Source organism: Natator depressus, chromosome 1, assembly GCF_965152275.1.
Source record: "Natator depressus isolate rNatDep1 chromosome 1, rNatDep2.hap1, whole genome shotgun sequence".
Lineage (NCBI taxonomy): Eukaryota > Metazoa > Chordata > Testudines > Cheloniidae > Natator > Natator depressus.
Genome location: NC_134234.1, coordinates 135,255,312 through 135,281,374, shown reverse-complemented (window position 1 = coordinate 135,281,374; position 26,063 = coordinate 135,255,312). Strand labels below are relative to the sequence as shown.

Genomic DNA, 26,063 nt, shown 5'->3' with positions numbered 1-26,063 from the left:
AAAATAATGTTGCAACAAAAGCCACAGGGATTATGAATGTTTAGAAAGTAGAATTGGAGCAAAAAGAGAAAAAAAAGGCTAAATTTGCATAACAATATCTTCCTGGGTTTCTTTGGGTTTTTGTGTTTGTGTTTCACTAAAATTTTCTAAGCAGATGTACTCATTAGCTATGTATGGTGAAGGAAGCAACATTAGTAGCCTGGTCATGTATTCATCATCACCTTAACAGTTACATTGTGCTCTTTTTTCAGAAACGGATATCAACTTCCTACTCAAACAAGCCCTCACTATTGTTGGAACAATGCCTTTTACTTACATGCTAGAGAAGTGGCGATGGATGGTATTTAGAGGTGACATTCCAAAAGGTGAATGGATGAAGAAGTGGTGGGAGATGAAGTAAGTGTGGGGAAACAGGAAGAAGAACTTTTGGGGAAGAGGGTTTCAGGGATCGTTCAGTTTTCATTTTCAGGAGTACCAGAGGCGCCAGGGAAGTGGAGGGGAATGCCAAATTAGTTAGCAAAAGTAAACAGCTCTGTTGCAGTGGCACTGAAATGCTATCCACTGGTAGATGATGTTCTTGGTCTTCATACACCTGTATGGACTAAATGTCTGCAGTTTCAGAGATTTAGGTATGCTGAAAGAAGTCTGTCTCCATGGTACAGTTTGGGAAATCAGCTATTCGTGAGGAAAAAAAGGAGCTATATTTCTCCACTCCAAAGGCACAGCAGGCAAGAGACCTGCTTTCTAATCCCATCTCTGTCACAGACCTTTTAACTTCTCAGTGTTTCACACTTATCCCATGTGTAAAATGGAGATAATAATGGTATTCACTTACCTCATGGGATGTTGCTCAATATCACTAATGCACTTTCTGGGACCTGCTCCCAAGCCCATTCAGTGTAATGAGTGTCTGTCACAGGGTTCACAACTCACCGCTGTGGCACCTCCTTCTGCGGATTATCTCATGACCAGTCTGATGCCCTCTCCTTTGGTTTCTCTCCCCCTGGTATCACTCGCACTTGCCCTCTGCAGTCAGGTTACTCCCTTTTCACCACTCCAGGTGCTCCCTCTTCCTGGCTTGGCCCTTCGCCCAGGTCACTATAGTCCTCCTCTTCTGGGGTATCAAAGTTCCATTGGATGGCTGTCCTAGGCCATCTTCTGCTCCACTGCAATGTCTGTGCTACTTCCCCAGTGGCTAGGAGGGAACCCGGGCTTGCCCACTAGTCTCGGTTCCAGGCAGGGATCCTACAAACAGTGGCCAAGGTCGGCACTGTCCAAAACCTTGCTGCTCTTTCCCTGGGCTGCTTCCCACTTTGCTTCTGTCAGTCTCCTTTTCCAGCCTCCTTTGGGTTTGTGCCCTTTCCTCAGGGCCCCCAGATCTCAGAGCTTCTATTCTCCCCCAGGTTCCTCCTTTCCTTCTCTAAGCCCAGAAAGTGACTATCTGCTTTCTCTACTGCAGCCCCCCTCTTACGCTCTACTTTGTATCTACTTTACTGTATACTTTATAGCAGCTTAGCCTGCCCCTTGCCCAGCTGGGCTTCATCAATCAGCCCTGACTCTCTCCCAGGTGCAGCCTGTCACAGGGTTAATTGGTCCTTTCTCTCTACTCAGGCCTTGTGTGGGGCAGATACCCATCACATACCCTCCCACTCCAGTCTGTAACCCTGGGGGGGTATGGATGCCTTTCCCCCTGGAGTTGTTGGAGCTAGTTACCTTGCTTCTGCTTCAGATTGCCCACCATAAGGAGCTGTCTACCCTTCTCCTCCATGGTGTCCTGAAACTTTTCCCTCTGGAATTCTAAGTCTTGTGAAGCCACTTGCAAGGCTTACTCTGCAGCTGCCAGCCTCTCTTGTAGCTTTTGCCCTGGCTCTGCAGACTCCCCCAGCTCTCTTTCTCCCGGGGTCTGAGTTCCCACTGCATTCTGGTTACTCTCCGTATTTGTCCTTGTATCCTTTAACTTTGTCTTTGGCAGACTCTTTCTTCCCTCCAATCTCTCCTCACCCTCTAGGCCCTCTTGACTACCTTTGTGCACTTTCTATGGGCCTCTGGCTCATCCTTCCATTCCTTTCTCGATCGTTTGCTCTTTTCCTGCTAGTTTCTCTTTGTGTGAAGACAGTGCCTCTGCACTTGCCCCCATTTCCCACAGACAAAACAGGTCCCTCCTTTTCCTACTCCTTCAGGAGATGGGACTCTTTGGGGCTTTTCTGCATCCCTCCTTTCCAGGCAAGACTCCTTGTCCTGATACACACAGGGACATTCCCTTTTCAACTGTCCCCACTGCCCACAGGTGTAATACACACTCTTGACCAGGCCTCTGGCCTCAGAGCATTTTTTCTGTTCCCAGCCTCTTCAGCCCTGGCTCACTTTTCCCCATAGGATCTTAAATAAAGATTTCCGCTTTTCTGCTAGCTTCATTAAATGCCCCTGCAGTTATAACTGGGCCTCCCTCTGTCTCTGCTGGTTCTGCAGAAGCAGTGCCTGGAGCCCCATGATTGCTTTTCATTCCCCTTAAACAGGAGCAAAAGCTCTGCATCCATTTCAGGAGGGTATACTGGCCTTCTCCAAAAAAGGCCTCCATATGCAGCAGCTCCATAGTCCCTTTACTTCTTCTACAACTGCTGTGGCCCCTCACTTTTCCCTTGTATCAGTGGTGACTGTTATGCACTGTACCTCACACTCCCCTCATCTCAGAGGTGACCGACATGCATAGTTTCTCACTCCACTTGTCTCAGGGATGACTATTATGCCCACATTCATCACAGGGTTTGCTGCTCACTGTTGTGGTGCCTCCTTGTGGCCCATCTGGGGATTAGCTCATGACCACTCTGACACCACCTCCTTCAGTTTCACACCCCAGGGTGTCTCTCTTTCTCTTTCCCTCTCCCTCATCAGATTACTCCCTCTTTATTGCTCAAGGTATTCCTTTTTCATGGCTTGGCTCTCTGGTCAGATCACTATAATCCTCCTCTCCTGGGAGATCCAAGTCCCATTGGATGACTATCCTAGGCTGTCTTCTGCTCCACTGCCCACTCTGTGCCACTTCCCCAGTGGCTGGTAGGGGAACCCAGGCCTGCCCATTACACCAGGTTCCAGCCCAGGGACCCTACAACCAGCAGCCAAATTCTGCACTGTCCAAAACCTTGCTGCTGTTTCTCTGGGATGCTTCCTCTACTTCATCCCTATCATGCTCCTTTTCCACCCTTCTCTGGATATGCCCTTCCCTCAAGGCCTGGATCCCAGGGCTTCAATTCACCCCCAGTTTCCTCCTTTCCCTCTCTAACCCCAAAAGGTGACTGTCAGCCTTCTCTAACTACACCACTCCTTACTTTCTCCTTCCTGGTTTTACAGCAGTTTAGCCTGCCCCTTGCCCAGCTGGGCTTCATCATCAATTAGACCTTTTCAATGCTGACTCTCCCCCAGCTGCAGCCTGTCACAAGGTTAATTAGGCCTTCTCTCTATTCAGGCCTTGAATGGGGTTGACACCTTATCATGGTGTCTTTGGTTCAATGGGCTATGCATCAGACCGATGACAAGTGGAGTGTGAAGCCAATTGATTGTGGAATATTTTACAACAATGATTTTACCTTTCCTACCCCATCTTAACATAAACCCTTTGGTTTTTAATCTTTTATGTAAAAGGGCCATATCCTGCTATTCATTTTGAAGCAGTGCCACCATTGACATCACTGTGAGTTCTGTTGTATTGATCTCAAAGGTAAAAAAAGTTAGCAATGTTATAAACTCTTTCACAATCCAACATTAAAACATAGATACTTAGGCTTGGAGTTTTCTTCCACGGAGGCCTTGGTTTTACTCAGTTCCTTAGCAAACACCCAAAAGCATTCATTCTAAAGTTGAAACAAATGGAAGAACAATAAATTAAAACAAGTACTTATATTGAAAATGAAATAGAGTAGTATGTAAAATTAACTTAAACCTTTAAAGTTTCTCTCCATTTGGAGGCAATATATCAGTTTCTTCTATTCGCAGAACAAACTTACTTTGATGAAAAGGAAAGGGTTAATTTCACTTTCCTGTTGGGTAAAATGCCTCCTGTTTCTAACAAACACACAGACACAAGGTGGAGGAGAGATGGGATAGAAAGGGTGAGGGAAATATGGCTTTGTTGATGTCTTTGGAACACTGGAAGGCTGGTGAGTCACAAATGGATGCTTTGGCTGGCAGGCCAATCAGGGCACCTGTTGCTTGGACCGTGGGGCATAATCTGGTTGGGTCTTTTCTCCTTAAACAGGACAGAATTGTGGTCATCTCATCCCACTGTGCTGATGCAATGCAGTTGATTTCAGGATTTGATGAAAAATTGAGATAGGATAGGAGGAAGGGGGAGATGGGGAAAGCAACACAAGAGGAGTGGAACAGAACAGGATCTTATGTGCCTTTTCAATGCTGGCAATTAGGTATCCCCACTGATGGGCTGAGGCCCGGATGTCATGATATGATTTCCAGGACTCACAAGTGAAAAACGAAGTTCTTTGAACAAGAGCAAGGCCTAGTGGCCTTCCTCTCAGGAAGAAAGTCTTTCAGACTGGTCAGCTCCTTCTATCATGGGGTTAGGGAAGATGAGCAGATGAGACCAACTGGGATACAAGGTGGAAAAGGAGATGAATTTTTTTTCAAAGTCTTTTTTTAAGGAACCCCCAAAGGGGACAAGTGAGTGGCATAGTTCATTCCCTCTTTATTTTGTCCATCAATTAGTCCTAATATCCACCACACCAATTTTAGTTCATTAATTTCAGATGACACCTCTTCTTGTTGTTACAAAGCATCATTTCAACAGTCCTTGAATGATATCAGTCACCTCTTTTTGTTTGGACTAGTCTAGTTGAGCTGCCTGGTTTTCTTGCATTTATTCATAACATTTATCATAAAAAAACCTGTTTACCATGGTTAATTTTCAAACTGGCAAAAAGGTCTAGATTATTGTGACATTTTCACTCACTTCTTACATTTGAGTTTCCAGTCAGGGTTAAATGTTTAGGTCCAATAATCCCATGCACAGTAGTTCCATGGACATCCCAATAGCAGTTTAGGAGCCTAGTTTATTTAGCTTTGTTATGTCCGTGTTTGGAAGGTAAGGGAGATGCCAACAGTGATGACTGCTACAAACAGCAGCTGCCATGTGGAAAGGTCAGTCTATATTTTTCTCAAGAACTAGTAATGGGAATGCCTCTAATTTTTTCTTCCCCTACCCACAGGCGAGAAATAGTGGGTGTGATTGAACCACTGCCTCACGATGAAACATACTGTGACCCAGCTGCTCTGTTCCATGTGGCCAATGATTACTCTTTCATAAGGTACCTTTATCATCATCATTTAACTCCTAGATGACAAGCAGCGGCTTGCTCAAATACTTCATTCAGAGTGTTAAGGCCAAATTCTTCTTTTGGTTAAGCCCTGGCCTAAGGCCTCCGGAAGTCAATGGGAATCTTTCCAGTGACTTCAATGGGCATTGGATCAGACCCGCAGACTTGTTAGGGCCGGATTCTCGCACGGCGTAATGCGACTGGAGATGCCCAGTAGCAATTTCTTGCTGTGCAGAGGAACTTTCTGCTGCTGTAATGTTGGTGGAGATGGCTCTGTTGTTTCCTATGCCAGCTGCCTCTCTGATCCTCACCATAAGGGGAAGGAGGGAGAACGCTGGAAGTCCTTCACTGGATTCAGGTGCCTAAAGAACCAGGGGAGCAGGCCCCTGAAGGATCAGAGGCTAGTGCCAGTGACATACATTAGGGATGTCCCTGTACAGCCCTGACTCAGAGAGCTGCAGCTGGCTCCCTGGGGCTCCTCCATCCAAATGATCCCAGCTGTGCTCAGCTAGAGTGGAGAATCAGAGTCTCTGAAACTTCACTTACTCCAGCTAGGGCCCATTGTAATGAAGAGCACATCTTAGCTCTTATGATTTTGGCATTTGAACATTATCAGGATGTTTGGCCCAGCCCGTCATTAGTGTTTTGTCTTTCTCTACAAAGTGCCCAGGGTCACCAGCAGGAGCGTTAATCTAAATTGCAGTCCATTCCAAAGGGCAAGGCTATTTGCTGCTCCAGGGTGAGCTGGGTAACACAAAGTATGGCTTTTGTTCTTTTTTCTCTTTTCTTTTAGATATTACACAAGGACCATTTATCAGTTCCAGTTTCAGGAGGCACTTTGCAAGGCTGCTAACCATACAGGTCCTCTTTACACATGTGACATTACTAATTCCACGGCAGCTGGGCACAAACTGCGGTAACAAAACACACAATTTGTTATATAAAAGGAGATTGAATATAACTGGGCCAAATTCATCCTGGCTGTAAAGCCACTTAAGTTCCTGAAGCCAATGGGGTTACACCAGGGATAAACTTGGCTCGACGTTAAAGTCTGTTTCCTCAGCTAATTCCAGTGGAGTTATGCAGACTTATACCAGCTGAGGATCTGACCCATAGGGGTTTAGTCTCCTATCAATGAGAAGGGAATTTATTTGCATTCATATGAGTGCACAGATGGAATCTAGCAATAATTATTGATCCTTCGATACCCAGGGACATGCTTGTCTTAGGGAGATCACAGCCCTGGACCCAGGCACTAGAAAGTATAACAGGAGAAAAGAAGATGAATGCAACACCCTTGCTCCACTACTTTGAACCCTTACATCAGTGGCTGATAAAGAACAATAGTGGCAGATCTGTTGGCTGGAACCCATTCTGGACTCCAGGTACGTAATGGTTTTATATGTAATTCAGAATGCTTGACAATACAATTTCTCCTCAACCCATGCCCCCTTTCTCTTTCCGCAGTTGTTGAATCTGGCAGTTGGGAGAGGCAACAGGCAACGTCTATGGCCCTGGGACCCATCAGTAAGAGTTGCTCATGCAAAAGTTCATTGACTTCATCACTCCCAAAGCTAGAGAGTCAGGATACTCAGGGACCACAGTGGCCATCAACTGCCTGTCACAGCTTCATCTAATTCCCAGAAACTGAGCACTTGATCCTGATAATGAATTATTGACAAAGGTCACTTTAAAAAGCCTTTTTACATTGGCAGTGCTAAAAACTCAGGACGGATGATCAGAATGAAGGGAGAATAGTGGTTTGGGTTTGTAGGTACTGATCAGTTTCAGATCTTCAATTATAACCCTTGCTTGAGCCTACGGAGCATGCTTCACATCTGCCGGGCTGGTGAGAACTCATCTAGAGTCTCTGTCATCAGAGCTGGAACGGCAATCAGGCTCAGGATGGGCAAGCCAGTTTGGAATGTTAAATGTCATCTCTCCCTGGCTCTCCATTACTGGCCACAACAAAGAGGGTGCCCAAGAAGTGGGAGTAGTAGTAAAATGCTTTATTCAGCCCAGCACCACTACATCAAATGCTGAAGCACATGTGAGACACACGCCTGTAGCCACAGTCAGTATGGGAGAATGCAGCATATCCTAGTGGCTGAGAACAGTGTTGTATCTGATACCTTCATTAGCCTGGGGAGGGTAAAAACTATCAGTAAAACAAAATCACCTCATCATCTCACTTGCTACACAGCAGCTTTATGGAAAAGACTTTGCAGTTGTGATGCAATGCTTTTTTTCTTTTTAAATCAGATTCTCTCAATGCAATCAAAGTGAGGATCAGTCTGAAATCAGCACTTGGGAACAATGCAGTGAGTAAATCCAGATTAGTGTATTCATTCTGTTACTATGTCATGTTTTGTTTAACAAATCACAGATCAACATGGAAATATCTAACTGAATTCTATACAGGAGGTATTGGACACTCTCTGTTACAAACAATATGACTGCTCTTTCTAGCAATTTGTTTGCATATTTGATGTCATCTTTCCAGGCACTGATAAATCCTTCAAACCTCCTCACAGCCTCCTCCTGCCCATGCTCCTAGCTCAGATGCCCAAATGTCCTTACTATTATGTTTCTGGAGTGCAGTAGCTAGTAGGCAAAAGATGGTACTTCCCTCAACATCGTGCTGGAGGACTGGCTCACTGCTAACTCAGCTGATCTGCCAAGGCTGGGCATTTGGTTGTGGATTTGCTCCTTATTCTAGATTTCCTTCTTCATGTTACTCTCAGTGGCACAGTGCACAGACCCTTCCTTCCTGTGAAAGGTTTATAGAATATCAGGGTTAGAAGGGACCTCAGGAGGTCATCTAGTCCAACCCCCTGCTCAAAGCAGGACCAATCCCCAATTTTTGCCCCAGATCCCTAAATGGCCCCCTCAAGGATTGAGCTCACAACCCTGGGTTTAGCAGGCCAATGCTCAAACCACTGAGCTATCCCTCCCCCATTATCATTGCTGTCAAAGCAAGAGCATTTTTCCAGGTAAAATTGGCTCATCAGGCACGTGCTTTTTGCTTATGTATCCAAACATTCAAATTTGAAATTCACACCTAGGTGTGGGAACCTATTGGTCTAGGAAGGTTACACAAATGTGTTATTTTTTCTCACACAAACCCACACTCTTTCAGTTCTGTCACTTTCTTTTATGCAAGCCCTAGTAAACTTTTTTTGCTTCCTGTCCCCCTGAGTTGAGTTAGATGTCATTCAGTGGTGATAGCAACACCACTAAAAGGCTCCATATTACAACACATTTATTAGCCATTATAGTTAATGGTTAACTTAACACCATTTTATGCCTGGCTTTTGTCATCATGTTCTTGTATCGTGCAATTGAGTGGCTGTAAAACAATCTCATTTACAGTACTTAATTTGAATGACTGTAAGATATGGTCCCAAGCTGCAAAACAAGCACATTACATAAACATTGTCCACTAACTACATTTCTGTTCTGACACTCCTTCTACACAAGTAAATAATTCTGAAACCTTGTAGTTCAGCAAGGGATCTTGGTAACACGTGTTAACTAGTGTGTAGGCATGTTGGGAAGATTCCTACATAGGACTTGCCGCAGCTCATAATGAGACACATTCAGCAATGCACTTCAACTCCTTCGTACTGCCCAGACATTGCAAAGCAGCCCAAATTCCAGTTTAATTGGTTGGCTATGCTGGGTTTACCACTGATTTGCATCACCAGAGTAGCACAAAATAGCTAGCGAGTGTACAAGTGAATCTGGCCTAAGAAGTGCTGATTTGTAGCAGTCAAGAACACTGATGGAAAGGGCCCCTCTGATTCAGACGTGAAGTAATGTACGTTTTTTCTGAACGAAGGAACAACTTCACAGTATCTTACAGGTGCTTAGAAGTGGGGCTAAGTACATAGCAAACTGCCTGTATTAGACCATCTCATGGTCACAGCTGTCAGAGCAGGCATCCTGTGTCAAGTCAGGGACTGACTGTGCAATGGAGATAGTGTAATGTGATCCTGGGAGTGACTATGGGCCTAATCCTGTGCCCATCAAAGCCAGTGACATCACTGCTTTATATCACTGAGCACAGCTTCAGGCCCCATGCTAATGCCTCGGTTAAGCCTCTAGCCATGTCCCTTGTGTACTACATGGTCCAGTCCTGCAGCCAGTGTAATTTACTGTAGCTCTTTTGAAGTCAATGGAGCTACACTGACTTACACTAGCCGAGGGTCTGGCTCAATAGTTCTAGAAGCCTGAACAGCCTTAGCCTGAGCTGTTGTACAGTGTGAAAGCTCTTCTCTCCTTCTCTCCTGACAAACCTGACTTCTGAATCCTTTCTAAATACAGCAACAGCTATATTGTATTACGCCTGACAGACTGGTGCTGGTAAAAGTCCAGGAAAGATTGAGGCATTCCCTTCCAGTTATGGAAATGCTATAAAGTTAATTGAGGCACAGTGGGTTTTGCGAAAAAAGTAAATGGAGAACTTCACTGTCTGTTTACTACAGCTTATGTTAAAGAAGCAGCATGCTTGGAACAGCACATATAGAATTATAGAATATCAGGGTTGGAAGGGACCTCAGGAGGTCATCTAGTCCAACCCCCTGCTCAAAGCAGGACCAATCCCCAGCTAAATCATCCCAGCCAGGGCTTTGTCAAGCCGGGCCTTAAAAACCTCTAAGGAAGGAGATTCCACCACCTCCCTAGGTAATGCATTCCAGTGTTTCACCACCCTCCTAGTGAAAAAGTTTTTCCTAATATCCAACCTAAACCTCCCCCACTGCAACTTGAGGCCATTGCTCCTTGTTCTATCAACTATCACCACTGAGAACAGTCTAGATCCATCCTCTTTAGAACCCCCTTTCAGGTAGTTGAAAGCAGCTATCAAATCCCCCCTCATTCTTCTCTTCTGCAGACTAAATAATCCCAGTTCCCTCAGCCTCTCCTCATAAGTCATGTCTCCAGTCCCCTAATAATTTTTATTGCCCTCTGCTGGACGCTTTCCAATTTTTCCACATCCTTCTTGTAGTGTGCGGCCCAAAACTGGACACAGTACTCCAGATGAGGCCTCACCAATGCCAAATAGAGGAGAATGATCACGTCCCTCAATCTGCTGGCAATGCTCCTACTTATACACCCCAAAATGCTGTTAGCCTTCTTGGCAACAAGGGCACACGGTTGACTCATATCCAGCTTCTCGTCCACCATAACCCCTAGGTCCTTTTCTGCAGAACTGCTGCCTAGCCACTCGGCCCCTAGTCTGTTGCAGTGCATGGGATTCTTCTGCCTAAGTGCAGGACTCTGCACTTGTCCTTCTTGAACCTCATCAGATTTCTTTTGGCCCAATCCTCTAATTTGTCTAGGTCCCTCTGTATCTTATCCCTACCCTCCAGTGTATCTACCACTCCTCCCAGTTTAGTGTCATCTGCAAACTTGCTGAGGGTGCAATCCACGCCATCCTCCAGATCATTAATGAAGATATTAAACAAAACTGGTCCCAGGACCGACCCTTGGGGCACTCTGCTTGATACCGGCTGCCAACTAGACATGGAGCCATTGATCACTACCTGTTGAGCCCGACGATCTAGCCAGCTTTCTGTTCACCTTATAGTCTATATATAACTTAAATCTATTGCACTAAGCATCTGTTTAGAATGCACTGACGTCTCAGGTGACGTTGATCAGGTAGAGACACTTCCAGCTTTGCTCTGGCTGTGACTTTACTAGAGTGTCTGAAAGATAAAACAAAAAATATTTAAAAGACTGCCAGGATCAGTCCTTTTGAACTCAATTAATTTCTGCCTAACTGTAGACAAAATATTTCATAAATCATTTAATATGAGGATCTGTCTCTTATTTTTTAAAAATCGACTACTTTTTAAATGTTAACCAGAACCACTCTGTCAGCATCTTCTGTGTGATCACACCATAAAAAGCTGAAACACAAACTGCTAGGTCAGCAGCTTGTAGACAACTAAGTGTATTTTAAAATGGAAATTCCTTCTAAAATTAGAGGCCAAACTTACATTTTCTCTTAAATAGCACATGAGATATTTGTTTGAACACTTTTATGAATGAAAACATCATAAAATAGATTTTATAGAAACAAGATAAATTATTGAAAAGCCAAAGGAACTGATAAATAGAACTGGTCAGGAAAGTTTTTAAGATTTCAAAAACATTCATCCTGAAAACCAAAATTCTGAAATTTTTTGGAAAACAAAATTTGAAAAATAATTTATTTTCAGTCAGTCAAAGTGTTTTGTTTGGCTAAATCTGAAATGTGGTGGTTTTGATTCTGATCCTTTTTTATTTTTTTAAATTTTTATATCAATAAAGTAAATTTCAAAACAAAAAGTCCTTTTGAATTACCAATTAACCTTGTTGTTCTGAAAATGTCAAAACAGGACATTTTGCCATTTTCAAAATGTTTTTTTTTAAATTTCTAAATGATACAATTTCATGAAAATAAATCAGTTTAGTTGAAACAGCATTCTGCAATGGAAAACTATTTCAACACAAATTTTCCAACCAGCTCTACTGCCAAATATGAAAAGCGATGGCTGTGGAATCAAACTCTGTTAATATACTGGGTTCTTTTGGGGCAGGAGAAATAGATATTGTAGAGTAGAAAGGGACAAAGGATGAAAGGAAAATTAGAAAAAAGCAAACACAATGGCATGATGGACTGTGGTAATAGCTACAGGAGAAAACAATGCTAACTCCTATGAATGCTTAAGTAAAGGCACTGATGTGTGTAGTATCAGCTAAATAACGAATGCCACTGCAGAGATAATCCATACAGCTGTATCGTTCATTAATGCTAAGGACCAGATCCTGGGGTGCTATCTTTGCATGCTCAACACACCTCAGAAGAAGGTGTTTGTGGGCAATGGTGGCTTTAAGCCCCCTTTATTGTCCCGTAGGGCCTCATCTGTAACTCACTGAAGTCATTGCAAAGACTTCATTGGCTTCAATGGACTTTGGATCAGAACACTGTCCCTCTGACTGCTGAGCACTGGGCCTGTCCCTGTAAGTAATTTAGATTCAAGTCAATGGAGCTGTGCTACACTATACTTGCCGAGCAATTGGTCTACTGACTGTGTCTGAGTTTAGAAGCATTTCCTTCTGTTCTAGCTGAATCCACCATTCACTTCCATGGAGCTAGGCTGACGTATACCAGCTGAAGATATGGCCCAACACATCCTCCTTTTATGAAATTCACTGCAACAGGAGATCAGAGAGTTAAAAATGTAGCAGTATTTTTTTAAATTGCTATTATATAGGGGGTATCTAGAGTTTTGTACCATGCCCATGAGCCTCATATCAGGGCTGGATAATATTACCAATAACAACATTTATGGGCATGCATGCTAAGATATAAGTGTAATCAAAGCTCTGGCTTCAAGTTATAAACTGATTGCTACAGAGGTCAAAAATGAACTTTCCTTCCACGTACACCATTGCACAATTGCATAGGATACATTCTCTGTTATTGCTGAGTTTTTCCACCTGCACAGGCAGGGGCACCTGCCAGAAATGAGCTATTTAACTTAACGCACCATTCTCTGTTTCTGTGTTCCACTGGAGTTAATATCTGACCTATCATGTAGTTTCCTATGAAATACCACAAATGCTCTGCCTTTTTTGAATCACTTGTCTGGTTTTGGGCACAAAAATCAATAACTACCTTATGCAGAAACATGGCTGCAAAGAATTCTTAACAAGAAAAATACAAAGACCAAAACAGCTTGGTCTCCTACTAAATGACTTGTTTATGTATACAATTATATAATGGAAACCAGTGTCTAAATCATAAAGTCCTTTCCCAGACAAAACTCTCAATAACTACAGTGGAAATACTCCTGGGTAAAGAATCCATGAGAGCTAGGATTTGGCTTCTTGTTATTTTAAGCAAAAAAGATCTTTTCAGCTATTATGAACCCTTGGGTTGAAATGGGATAGATATTCCTGGTCCTATTTGTGGGATTCAGTCAAGACACAAAATAGCCGTAGGTGATAAATAACCTACAATGGCAGAACTTCAGATAGATGACAACACATTCAAAGATGGTCAGGTGCAGAGGAACAGCATCAGCTGTGGACTAGATATGGGACTGGAATCCGGAAACCCCTGCATTCTGGGCTTGGCTCAGCAATTGACTCACTCAGGGTATGTGTATACTGAGATAAAAAAACCTGTGGCACCAAATCTCAGAGCCTGGATCAGCTGACTCAGACTTGCAGGGGTCAGGCTGCAGGGCTAAAAGTTGCAGTGTAAACATTCAGGCTTAGGCTGGAGTCTCAGCTCTGATACATTCCCCTGTCACAGCGTCTCAGGGCCCTGGCTCCAACCCAAGTCCGAACGTCTTCACTGCAGTTGTATAGCCCCACAGGTTGAGCCCTGCGAGTTCGAGTCAGCTGACCTGGCCCAGCTGCAGCCATGCCACGGGTCTTTTGTTGCAGTATAGATCTACCCTCAGTGAGCTTCTTTACAACACTCCATTTATGTATGTCTCATTTTCCCCGTTTGTAAAATGGGGAATCAATCACTTATCTATTTTGAAGGGAGGTGTGATGATTAATCAGATATTTATAAGTCACTTTGGGCATGTAAATTACCTTTGTAAATAAGTAAGTGGTGAGCCAAGACTTCCATTTTTCTGCTAACCTCTGTTCATTTTGTTACCTCATTCTCACACGTTTGTCCACCTGTCATGTGCTGCCTGGTAAAAGGTCTGTGAGCTCTATGGGGTAGGGAATGTCTTCTTCGTTACCTTCTGTACAACTCCTAGCTCAATGGGACCCTGAGCCATGACTGGGGTTTGAGCCAAGTCAACACATTTCATTTTTACATGTAACTATTTTTTAAAAAATAAAATTGAATGAAATTTTGAAATGAAAAGTTGTTTTGAAAATATTAAAAATGAAAGAATTTTTTTTGGCGGGGGTGTGTCTGGTTTCCAACCAAAACAATTCGGCAGGTTCAACGAAGTTACAAAATGTTTTGGTTGACCTGAATCTGCATTTTCTGGCCAAAAAATAAAAATAAAAATTGCCTAGCTGTAATTATAATTACTACTACTGAAGCAGTATTTTAAAAGTCATTGCTTAATGCACAGTAATTTTCAGCATAATTATAATCTCTACTGAAGGTCTGTTTTTTATATTTGTAGTACAAATGGGATGAAAATGAATTATATTTGTTCCAGTCATCGATTGCCTATGCCATGAGGAAGTATTTCTCAGAGGTCAAGAACCAGACTGTCTCATTCCAGTGAGTTATTTTGTTTGACTGTGCATGCGATGAGCCTACAGTATTGCTTTTGGTTCAGCAGGGATATGTACTGGTGGAATTTATTGTGATTTCTGTGTAATGTAGCTGGAGGAGGTCTGATGGTTTCATACTAAAGGACATGAGGGCATTGGCTGGTCTTAATAGGAGAGCCATTTGCTTTGCCACATGCTGTTTAATCTTCAGAACTTTTGACAGAAAGAAAAACATCACCTGTGCAATAGTTAGACGATACTTTATTTTTAGCTGAGGTAGGAGACTGTAGTTTACCACTTACTAATGGTGAGATTTGATCCTGAGAACAGCTGCCCAAATGCTAACAGGGGAATAGGGCTATGATAGCCAGAGAATGGAGCAATAGAGATACCTTCCCGAGAGGAGAAACATTCCATTAAAAATAAAAAATGAAATTATATAAAATTCTGGGCAATAACACTTGTATCATATACATGATGCTGAATAGCCAAGGGATTTTGGACCCACAAAACGTGAGTTAATTGATCCGAATGAGGTGAAAAGTCACCCACGATAAATAAATGCAACCCTAATCTAATTTCATTTAAAAATATGTAGTCCTTTACTAACATAGGCTCTGACCAGAAATAGATATTCGTACCAAAAATAGCATTATTCTTGCTAAGTCTCTTGGAACTATTTTTAGATAGGCCTCTTCGGATGATTTTCTGAGGCGATCTGCCTAATATATCTGATCACATTTATAGCACATCAATCACCATGATGTCGAAGCTCAATTCTCAGCAGGCCTAGGTGCAACCAAATGCTAGTTTTTATTCTCTAGTTCAAAGTGCAAGAAGCTGAGCTGAGTTTTGCCCCAAACATGTGAGGGCAACCCCGCTGTTCTGTGCTTGGCCAGGTGCTTTAAGGCAGGGGGTCCTCAACCTTTTCCTTTCTGAGCCCCCCCCCCCCCCCCAACATGCTATAAAAACTTCACGGCCCAGCTGTGCCACCACAGGCTGGCTTTCTGCATATAAAAGCCAGGGCCGACATTAGGGGATAGCAAACAGGGCAATTGCCGAGGGCCCCATGCCACAAGGTGACCCGCGAAGCTAAGCTGCTCAGGCCTCACCTTCAGGCTCGGGATGACTGGACTTCAGCTTTTTGCCCTGAGCCCCAGTGAGTCTAATGCCGGCCGTTTGGTGGACACCCTGAAACCTGCTCACAGCCCCCCAGGGGGCCTTGGACCCCTGGTTGAGAACTGCTGCTTTAAGGGATTCTCAATCCTGGGGTAATGCATCTGTATCTAGAATTACTTAAAGAAAAGGAGTACTTGTGGCACCTTAGAGACTAACCAATTTATTTGAGCGTAAGTTTTCGAGAGCTACAGTTCACTTCATCGGATGCATCCGATGAAATTGGTTAGTCTCTAAGGTGCCACTCGTACTCCTTTTCTTTTTGCGAATACAGACTAACACGGCTGCTACTCTGAAACCTAGAATTACTTAGTAATACAAAACTGAAAGCTCAAGTATTGACAAAAATACCTTTCAAGCAATGGACCCTTAAGCTGTGCTGCGAGGTGTTTTTTGTAGGTATAGTGGATGCAAGATTTTCATTCATGTGATTTATTTGGGGGTATCTCTTTAATCATGAAACATTTTTTTTATATTTCCCTTCAGGAGCACAGACATCAAAGTAGAGAATGTAACACAAAGAATCTCCTTCTATTTTACTGTCAGAATGCCTGGTAATAACACTGACATCGTTCCCAAAACTGAGGTGGAAACAGCCATCAGGTGAAATTTTGCTCTTAGAGGAAATAACATGAAAGAGGGCTGGAGCCATATAAATACTCAAATGACTGAGGGAGGTATTATGAGAAAGTGTGACACAAAACTAAAGTAAGGAAAAATTAGGATGAGCGAAATTGTCATATCAAAAAAGATCAATAGCCTGTCTAACTGGATGTTGTTTTCAAAGCAGCCAATATAAGGTGACACAGAAAAGTTGTGAAACTCCTAGAATACATCGAATTGTACTGTACTGTGCCATGGAGAAGGAACATTTCTCCAGCCCCAGCTGGTGACTAATTTATGCCCTGAACTTGAAGATAGAAGGCCCATGTAATTTTAATCTAACTGGTGTAAGTTCAGGTGCTATTTTTAAGCAGGACCTTCATGATGATATGTTGGAAAGAAAGCCAGGTATGGGAGACTGCACAGAAGAGATCAAGGATGGAGAAGTAGATTTGTGATACTACCACAGAGAGAATGAATTAACTGTGTGAACAATAAGGTTGTGGATGACATAGAGAGAGAAAAGAAGAAGGGACAAAGGACAAATCCTGAGGGACTGGCTGGGGAGAATTAAAAACCAAAGGAGGTACTGATAAGTAGTCAGAGAGATTGGAAAACTAGGAGAGAATATGGCCAAAGAAGTTATGGTCTCTTGCAAATTTTGTCAAAAGCAACAGAAAAAGATCAAGGAAGACCAAGATGCAGAAAAGTAGCTTATACATGGCCAGGAAAAGGCCACTGGAGACTTTGGTGAGAGTATTTTTGGGGGAGTGAAGAAGGCAAAATGCAGATTGCAGGGGATCCAAGGGGGAAACAGAGAAGGGGAAGTCAAGGCTGTGGTGGTATGCTGGGCATCCAAGGAACTTAGAGGTAAAGGGAAGGAGAGAGATAAGATGCAAGTAGACAGTGAGGTCAAAGGGTTTCTTGTCTTGGTTTGGTTTGGCTATTAAGATTTGGGATACTATTGTGTACAGTAACAAATCTGAATATGTCAGTTCTGGTTGCTACAGAAATTCAGGCTTTCACTTACTGTCTTTGTAGCAGGAACAAATCTGGCATGTCTTGCTGCTGTATGCCTGTTGTATCATGCCGGGAAGAAAAATAGTTTATCACTCCAGTACTGAAGCAGCATCTTCAAGCAAAGAGTTCAATGGAAGTTTAAAATACCTAGAGGATTATAAGGAATCCAAAAATATTTGATTTGTTTGTGTTTAATTTATTCATCTATTTGATTGTACTCTTGATGGCAGAATGTCTCGGGGACGAATCAATGAGGCTTTCAAACTGGATGACAAAACTCTGGAGTTTGAGGGTATTCTTCCAACACTGGCACCAGCTTATGAACCACCTGTCACTGTCTGGCTAATACTGTTTGGGGTGGTCATGGGCGTAGCTGTGATTGGAGTCATTGTCTTGATCATCACTGGGCAGAGAGACCGAAGAAAGTAAGTATTATTTTAAATAATATATGCCAGCAGCGGGAGGCCTGGCAACTCAACATTATTGAAGCTAGTCCTGAAGATGGGTTTTCAGCAAGCCTAAATTGTTTTTTTGGATTCCAACCCACCCTAATGCACTGGAGGAACTCACCTATAATGTGCTTTGTACGTCTTTTTTTCATAAGAATTGTTTGAAGCATAGTTTTGATCTGAAACCAATACAACAAAGATTGGTTCATTGTTTTACAACTTATTTGTATCAATGGCACTTCTACAACATGCCATATGATGTACTTCCTCCTGCTCCCTTTAAAGTCAATAAGCCCAGAGTAATTTGTTTTGGTAAAATGAATCACATGGAATACAGTATTTTTTTTTACAATAGTCTCTTGTTAGAATCCATAAGAACTTGATCAAAGCAGAGACTCAGCTTCCTATATATTAACAGATTCTTTTTGCTTATAGGAGAAGGAAAGCAGCCGCAAATGAATTAGTACAAACCAACCACATTAATCCTGAACCTGAGGATGGAGAAGTCAATCCGGCTTTCATACAACATGAAGAGCAGCAAACATCATTTTAGAAAATAATGCAAATTCTCTATTTAATTTTTTGTTTTCATTTTAGCTTTAACAACAATGCATTGGAAAGGCCAAAATACTTCAGATATCATTAAACATTATGACAGGTTTCAGAGTAACAGCCGTGTTAGTCTGTATTCGCAAAAAGAAAAGGAGTACTTGTGGCACCTTAGAGACTAACCAATTTATTTGAGCATAAGCTTTTGTGAGCTACAGCTCACTTCATCGGATGCATACTGTGGAAAATACAGAAGATGTTTTTATACACACAAACCATGAAAAAATGGGTGTTTATCACTACAAAAGGTTTTCTCTCCCCCCACCCTACTCTCCTGCTGGTAACAGCTTATCTAAAGTGATCACTCTCCTTACAATGTGTATGATAATCAAGGTGGGCCATTTCCAGCACAAACATTATGGGTTCTGATATTTTCAAGCAGTTGCCCATGTGCAGCCCAAGGCAAGCAAATGACTTGTTTGCCTTCTCTGTGTTCAATCGGTGACGTACAAATACAAAAGAGGTACATTGTGTGTAGCCCTTTCATGAAATATATTTATCATATCGCACTGCCACTCATGCTGCTATCCGTCAACCAGCTATTTGCAATTTCTCTGTGTTTCCTCTATACTCTATTTCCAAAGGTTTTTAATTTAGCTGTTTCTAGACCAAGAGCAGATATATAAGAAGAACTGAAAAAGAAAGTGCTTCCTCCAGATGACAATGAAGCTGTCCAACAGGAAGAAGGAAAATCAGAATTTATCAGGAGAGTGAGCTGAAAAAAAGACCTATTAGTCAGTGGACACACACTGAGCACCTGAGGAACCTCAGCTTTGGAGGACACAGTCTGAAATTACATGAGTTTTTGCACCTTCAAAGTACCTGACTCCACACTAAACCCAAAACATAAACTGAAAGAAGACAAACAGGAACTTGAACTTTGTTAAAATGTTGTGGCATATGTAATTTGCCCAGTTGGTTGGCCTGGTAAGTATGGTGTTGAGGTCAAACAGCAAATGTCCCCCCTCCAAAATAGCTTTTTGGGTCATGCTTCCAGCTGAAAAGGAAACCTATTGTATAACTGTGTGTTGGAATAAACTACTCGAAGATCAAATGATCAGAACTTGAATTCTAATTTAAAATATTTCAGCATTTGGTTCCATTATTGGACACCTCACCAGTGGTAGCAGTTAGGTCATCATAATCTCATAAGCAGCTTTTATTTGCATGTATGGAAGTTGCTATTCATAGCCTGGTTTCTGACTTATCTTATTTATTTAATTTAATAGTTCATAGACATTAAGGTCAAAGAGTCCATCCTGATCATCTAGTCTTACCTCCTACCCATTGCATGCCATAGAACCTCACCAACCCACTCTTGTAATAGACCCTAAGCCTCTGGTTGAGTTACTGAAGTCATCAAATCATTGTTTAAAGTCTTAGTTGTTGGATTTTTAAAATAATATTTCTGACTTTAGTAAAGAACAGGATAAAACTGAGATCCCAGGAGCTCTCTGACTGATGGTTGTGAGGAAGCAGACTGTTCTTGGAGTTATTAATGTTTCGCATTGAACCATTCCATATCTCCAGATGTACAGAAAATGAAATATGCTTTCTCCACTGCCACCAGTGGTTTAATTCCCACCTAAAATGGGACATTCATCTATTTCTGTGGTTTTCAACCTTTTTTCATTTGTGGAACCCTACAATGTTGTGAATGGAGGTGCAGACCTCTTTGGAAATCTTAGGTTGAAAACCACTGATCTAATTTGTATACAAATAAATCTGTAATAATCATTAACTCACTGAAAAACCCATATAAAAATAAGGGCTGTCAAGCGATTAAAAAATTAATCACCATTAATTGTGTGATTAAAAAAATTAATCATGATTAATCACGCTGTAAAACAATAATAGAAAACCATTTATTTAAATATATTTGGATGTTTTCTACATTTTCAAATATTTTTATTTCAATTATAACACAGAATACAAAGTGTACAGTGCTCACTTTATATTTATTTTTATAAATATTTGCATTGTAAAAAACAAAAGAAATAGTATTTTTCAATTCATCTAATACAAATAGTGTAGTGCAACCTCTTTACCATGAAAGTTGAACTTACAAATGTAGAATTATATACAAAAAAAATGCATTCAAAAATAAAACAAGGTAAAACTTTAGAGCCTAGAAAGTCCACTCAGTCCTACTTCTTGTACAGCCAATCACTCAGACAAACAAGTTTGGTTACAATTTGCAGGAGATAATGCTGCCTGCTTCTTGTCATCTGAAAGTGAGAATAGGCATTCGTATGGCACTATTATAGCCGGCATCACAAGATATTTACGTGCCAGATATGCTAAAAATTTATATCTTCCTTCATGCTTCAACTACCATTCCAGAGGACATGGATCCATGCTGATGACGGGGTCTGGTAGATAATGATCCAAAGCAGTGCGTACCAATGCAGGTTCATTTTCATCATCTGAGCCACCAGCAGAAGGTTGATTTTCCTTTTTGGTGGTTTGGGTTCTGTACTTTCCGCATCAGAGTGTTGCGTTTTTAAGACTCCTGAAAGCATGCTCCACATTTTGTCGGTCTCAATTTTTGGAAGGCACTTCAGATCCTTAAAGCTTGGGTCGAGTGCTGTAGCTATCTTTACAAATTTCACATTGGCACCTTCTTTGCATTTTGTCAAATATGCACTGAAAGTGTTCTTAAAACAAACAACATGTGCTGGGTCATCATCCGAGACTGCTATAACATGAAATATATGGCAGAATGCGGGTAAAACAGCAGGAAACATACAATTCTCCCCCAAGGAGTTCAGTCATAAATTTAATTAATGCATTATTTTTTAATGAGCGTCATCAGCATGTAAGCATGTCCTCTGGAATGGTGGCTGAAACATGAAGAGGAATACGCATGTTTAGCATATTTGGCATGTAAATACCTTGCAATGTCAGCTACAATAGTGTCATGGAAATGCCTGTTCTCACTTTCTGGTGACGTAAATAAGAAGTGGGCAGCATTATCTCCCATAAATGTAAACAAACTTATTTCTCTTAGTGATTGGTTGAACAAGAAGTAGAACTGAGTGGACTTATAGGCTCTAAATTTTTACATTGTTTTGTTTTTGAATGCAGTTATGTAACAAAAAAATCTACATTTGTAAGTTGCACTTTCACAGTAAAGAGATTGCACTTCAGTACTTGTATGAGGTGAACTGAAAAATACTATTTCTTTTGTTTATCATTTTTACAGTGCAAATATTTGTAATAAAAAATAAATACAAAGTGAGCAGCGTACACTTTGTATTCTGTGGTGTAACTGAAATCAATATCTTTGAACATGTAGAAAAATACCCCAAACTATTTAATAAATAACTTAATAAATTTCAATTGCTATTCTATTGTTTAATAGTGCAATTAAAACTGTGATTAATTTTTTGAATTAATCACATGAGTTAACTGCAATTAATTGACAGCCCTAATAAAAATATATTAATTTCTTTCCTAATAATCTTATTTTTCTATGGGTATGTCTACACTACGGAATTAGGTCGAATTTATAGGAGTCGGTTTTGTAGAAAGCGTTTTTAAACAGTTGATTGTGTGTGTCCCCACACAAATGCTCTAAGTGCATGTAGTCGGCGGAGTGTGTCCACAGTACCGAGGCAACCGTCGACTTCCGGAGCATTGCATTGTGGGTGGCTATCCCACAGTTCCCACAGTCTCCGCCACCCATTTGAATTCTGGGTAGAAATCCCAGTGCCTGATGGGGCTAAAACATTGTCGCGAGTGGTTCTGGGTACGTATCGTCAGGCCCCCCCTTCCCTCCCTCCCTCCGTGAAAGCAAGGGCAGACAATTGTTTTGCGCCTTTTTTCTTGAGTTGCCTGTGCAGACGCCATACCACAGCAAGCATGGAGCCCGCTCAGCTAACCGTCACCGTATGTCTCCTGGGTGTTGGCAGACGTGGTACTGCATTGCTACACAGCAGCAGTTTATTGCCTTTTGGCAGCAGACAGTGCAGTATGACTGGTTGACGTAGTCCTGGGTGCTCTTTTAACCGGGCGCCTGTGCAAACATGGGAGTGACTCAGCCAGGTCATTTCCCTTGTTTCGTCTCGTGGCGATTCAGTCCCGCACTGTCTTTTAATCTGCAGCTAGCAGAAGATGATGGCTAGTTGTCATACTGCACCGTCTTCTGCCGAGCATCCAGGTGTTGACGATGGCTAGCAGTTGTACTGCACAGTCTGCTGCCAGCAAGATATATAAAGATAGATGAAGTGGCTCAAAACAAGAAATAGACCAGATTTGTTTTGTATTCATTTTCTCCTCCCTCCCTCCCTCCCTCTGTGAAATCAACGGCCTGCTAAACCCAGTTTTGAGTTCTATCCTTGAGGTTTTGAGTTCTATCCTTGAGGGGGCCATTCAGTTTCTCGCAAAGCCACCCCCTTTGTTGATTTTAATTCCCTGTAAGCTAACCCTGTAAGCCATGTCGTCAGTCACTCCTCCCTCCATCAGGGCAACAGCAGACAATCTTCCGCGCCTTTTTTCTGTGCAGATGCCATACCATGGCAAGCATGGAGCCTGCTCAGATCACTTTGGCAATTAGGAGCACATTAAACACCACACGCATTATCCAGCAGTATATGCAGCACCAGAACCTGGCAAAGCGAAACCGGGCGAGGAGGCGACGTCAGTGGGGTGACGAGAGTGATGAGGACATGGACACAGACTTCTCTCAAAGCACGGGCCCTGGCAATGTGGGCATCATGGTGCTAATGGGCCAGGTTCATGTGGTGGAACGCCGATTCTGGGCTCAGGAAACAAGCACAGACTGATGGGACCGCATAGTGTTGCAGGTCTGGGACGCTTCCCAGTGGTTGCGAAACTTTTCCATGAAAGTGCCCTTACGCATGCGACTTTGTGACTTGCTTTCCCCTGCCCTGAGGCGCAAGAATACCAAGATGAGAGCAGCCCTCACAGTTGAGAAGCGAGTGGCAATAGCCCTGTGGAAGCTTGCAACGCCAGACAGCTACTGGTCAGTCAGGAATCAATTTGGAGTGGGCAAATCTACTGTGGGGGCTGCTGTGATGCAAGTAGCCAACGCAATCAAAGATCTGCTGATATCAAGGGGAGTGACCCTAGGAAATGTGCAGGTCATAGTGGATGGCTTTGCTGCAATGGGATTCCCTAACTGTGGTGGGGCCATGGACGGAACCCATATCCCTATCTTAGCACCGGAGCACCAAGCCGGCGAGTACATAAACCGCAAGGGGTACTTTTCAATAGTGTTGCAAGCACTGGTGGATCACAAGGGACATTTCACCAACATCAACGTGGGATGGCTGGGAAAGGTACATGACGCTCGCATCTTCAGGAACTCTGGTCTGTTTCAAAAGCTGCAGTTTACTGACTCGGTTAGACCTCAGTGAAACCAATATTCCCACTGTTATTACTGCTTGCTGTGCGCTCCACAATATCTGTGAGAGTAAGGGGGAGACGTTTATGGCGGGGTGGGAGGTTGAGACAAATCGCCTCGCTGCTGGTTACGCGCAGCCAGACACCAGGGCGGTTAGAAGAGCACAGGAGGGCGCGGTGCGCACCAGAGAAGCTTTGAAAACCAGTATCATGACTGGCCAGGCTACGGTGTGAAAGTTCTGTTTGTTTCTCCTTGATGAAACCCCCCGCCTCTTGGTTCACTCTATTTCCCTGTAAGCTAACCACCCTCCCCTCCTCCCTTCGATCACCACTTGCAGAGGCAATAAAGTCATTGTTGCTTCACATTCATGCATTCTTTATTCATTCATCACACAAATAGGGGGATAACTACCAAGGTAGCCCAGGAGCGGTGGTGGAGAAGAGAAGCACCAGGAGGGGTGGTGGAGGAGGGAAGGACAAGGCCACACAGCGCTTTAAAAGTTTAAAAGTTTAAAATTTATTGAATGCCAGTCTTCTGTTGCTTGGGCAATTCTCTGGGGAGGAGTGGCTGGGTGGCCAGAGGCCCCCCCACCGCGTTCTTGGGCGTCTGGGTGTGGAGGCTATGGAACTTGGGGAGGAGGGCGATTGGTTACACAGGGCTGTAGCGGCGGTCTGTGCTCCTGCTGCCTTTGCTGCAGCTCAACCATACGCTGGAGCATATTGGTTTGATCCTCCAGCAGCCTCAGCATTGAATCCTGCCTCCTCTCATCACGCTGCCGCCACCTTTCAGCTTCAGCCCTCTCTTCAGCCTGCCACCTCTCCTCCCGGTCATTTTGTGCTTTCCTGCACTCTGACATTGTCTGCCTCCACGCATTCGTCTGTGCTCTGTCAGTATGGGAGGACAGCATGAGTTCAGAGAACATTTCATCACGAGTGTGTTTTTTTCGCCTTCTAATCTTCGCTAGCCTCTAAGAAGGAGAAGATCCTGTGATCCTTGAAACACATGCAGCTGGTGGAGAAAAAAAAAGGGACAGTGGTATTTAAAAAGACACATTTTATAGAACAATGGGTACACTCTTTCACGGTAAACCTTGCTGTTAACATTACATACATAGCACATGTGCTTTCGTTCCAAGGTCACATTTTGCCTCCCCCCAGTGCGTGGCTAGCACCTCCCCCTCCCTGTGGCTAACAGCAGGGAACATTTCTGTTCAGCCACAGGCAAACAGCCAGCAGGAACGGGCACCTCTGAGTGTCCCCTTAAGAAAAGCACCCTATTTCAACCAGGTGACCATGAATGATATCACTCTCCTGAGGATAACACAGAGAGATAAAGAACGCATGTTGTTTGAACGCCAGCAAACATACACTGCAATGCTTTGTTCTACAATGATTCCTGAGTACATGCTACTGGCCTGGAGTGGTAAAGTGTCCTACCATGGTGGATGGAATAAGGCTGCCCTCCCCAGAAACCTTTTGCAAAGGCTTTGGGAGTATACCCAGGAGAGCCACGAATGCCAGGGCAAATTAATCATTAAACATGCTTGCTTTTAAACCATATATAGTATTTTAAAAGGTACACTCACCAGAGGTCCCTTCTCTGCCTGGTGGGTCCAGGAGGCAGCCTTGGGTGGGTTCGGGGGGTACTGGCTCCAGGTCCAGGGTGAGAAACAGTTCCTGGCTGTTGGGAAAAATGGTTTCTCTGCTTGCTTGCTATGAGCTATCTACAACCTCATCATCATCATCATCTTCTTCGTCCCCAAAACCTGCTTCCGTGTTGCCTCCATCTCCATTGAAGGAGTCAAACAACACGGCTGGGGTAGTAGTGGCTGAACCCCCTAAAATGGCATGCAGCTCATCATAGAAGTGGCATGTTTGGGGCTCGGACCCGGAGTGGCCGTTCGCCTCTCTGGTTTTCTGATAGGCTTGCCTCAGCTCCTAAAGTTTCACGCAGCACTGCTTTGAGTCCCTGTTATGGCCTCTGTCCTTCATGCCCTGGGAGATTTTGACAAAGATTTTGGCATTTCGAAAACTGGAACGGAGTTCTGATAGCATGGATTCCTCTCCCCATACAGCGATCAGATCCCGTACCTCCCATTCAGTCCATGCTGGAGCTCTTTTGCGATTATGGGACTCCATCATGGTCACCTCTACTGATGAGCTCTGCATGGTCACCTGCAGCTTGCCACGCTGGCCAAACACGAAATTGAAATTCAAAAGTTCGCAGGCCTTTTCCTGTCTACCTGGCCAGTACATCTGAGTTGAG

General features: G+C 43.1%; 1 protein-coding gene across 3 annotated transcripts in view; it reads left to right on the top strand.

The window, feature by feature from the left end:
- Nucleotides 1-24,083, top strand: part of ACE2 (angiotensin converting enzyme 2) — a 43,190-nt gene extending 19,107 nt beyond the window's left edge. The window contains exons 10-20 of one of the 3 annotated variants that reach the window (XR_012641411.1): nt 252-396; nt 5,217-5,315; nt 6,118-6,240; nt 6,537-6,709; nt 6,792-6,851; nt 7,587-7,645; nt 14,480-14,580; nt 16,236-16,352; nt 17,603-17,797; nt 18,257-19,357; nt 22,938-24,083. Coding sequence is in view for 2 of the 3 variants with exons in the window: in XM_074967303.1 (XP_074823404.1) it covers nt 252-396; nt 5,217-5,315; nt 6,118-6,240; nt 6,537-6,709; nt 6,792-6,851; nt 7,587-7,645; nt 14,480-14,580; nt 16,236-16,352; nt 17,603-17,797; nt 18,257-18,374 (1,190 nt within the window). In the remaining variant the exon portion in view is untranslated. Of the gene's footprint in view, nt 1-251; nt 397-5,216; nt 5,316-6,117; nt 6,241-6,536; nt 6,710-6,791; nt 6,852-7,586; nt 7,646-14,479; nt 14,581-16,235; nt 16,353-17,602; nt 17,798-18,256; nt 19,472-22,937 lie in introns of those variants that run through there. The other 2 variants (XM_074967303.1, XM_074967312.1) reach the window with 2 other exon arrangements.
- Nucleotides 24,084-26,063: the final 1,980 nt, after the last annotated feature.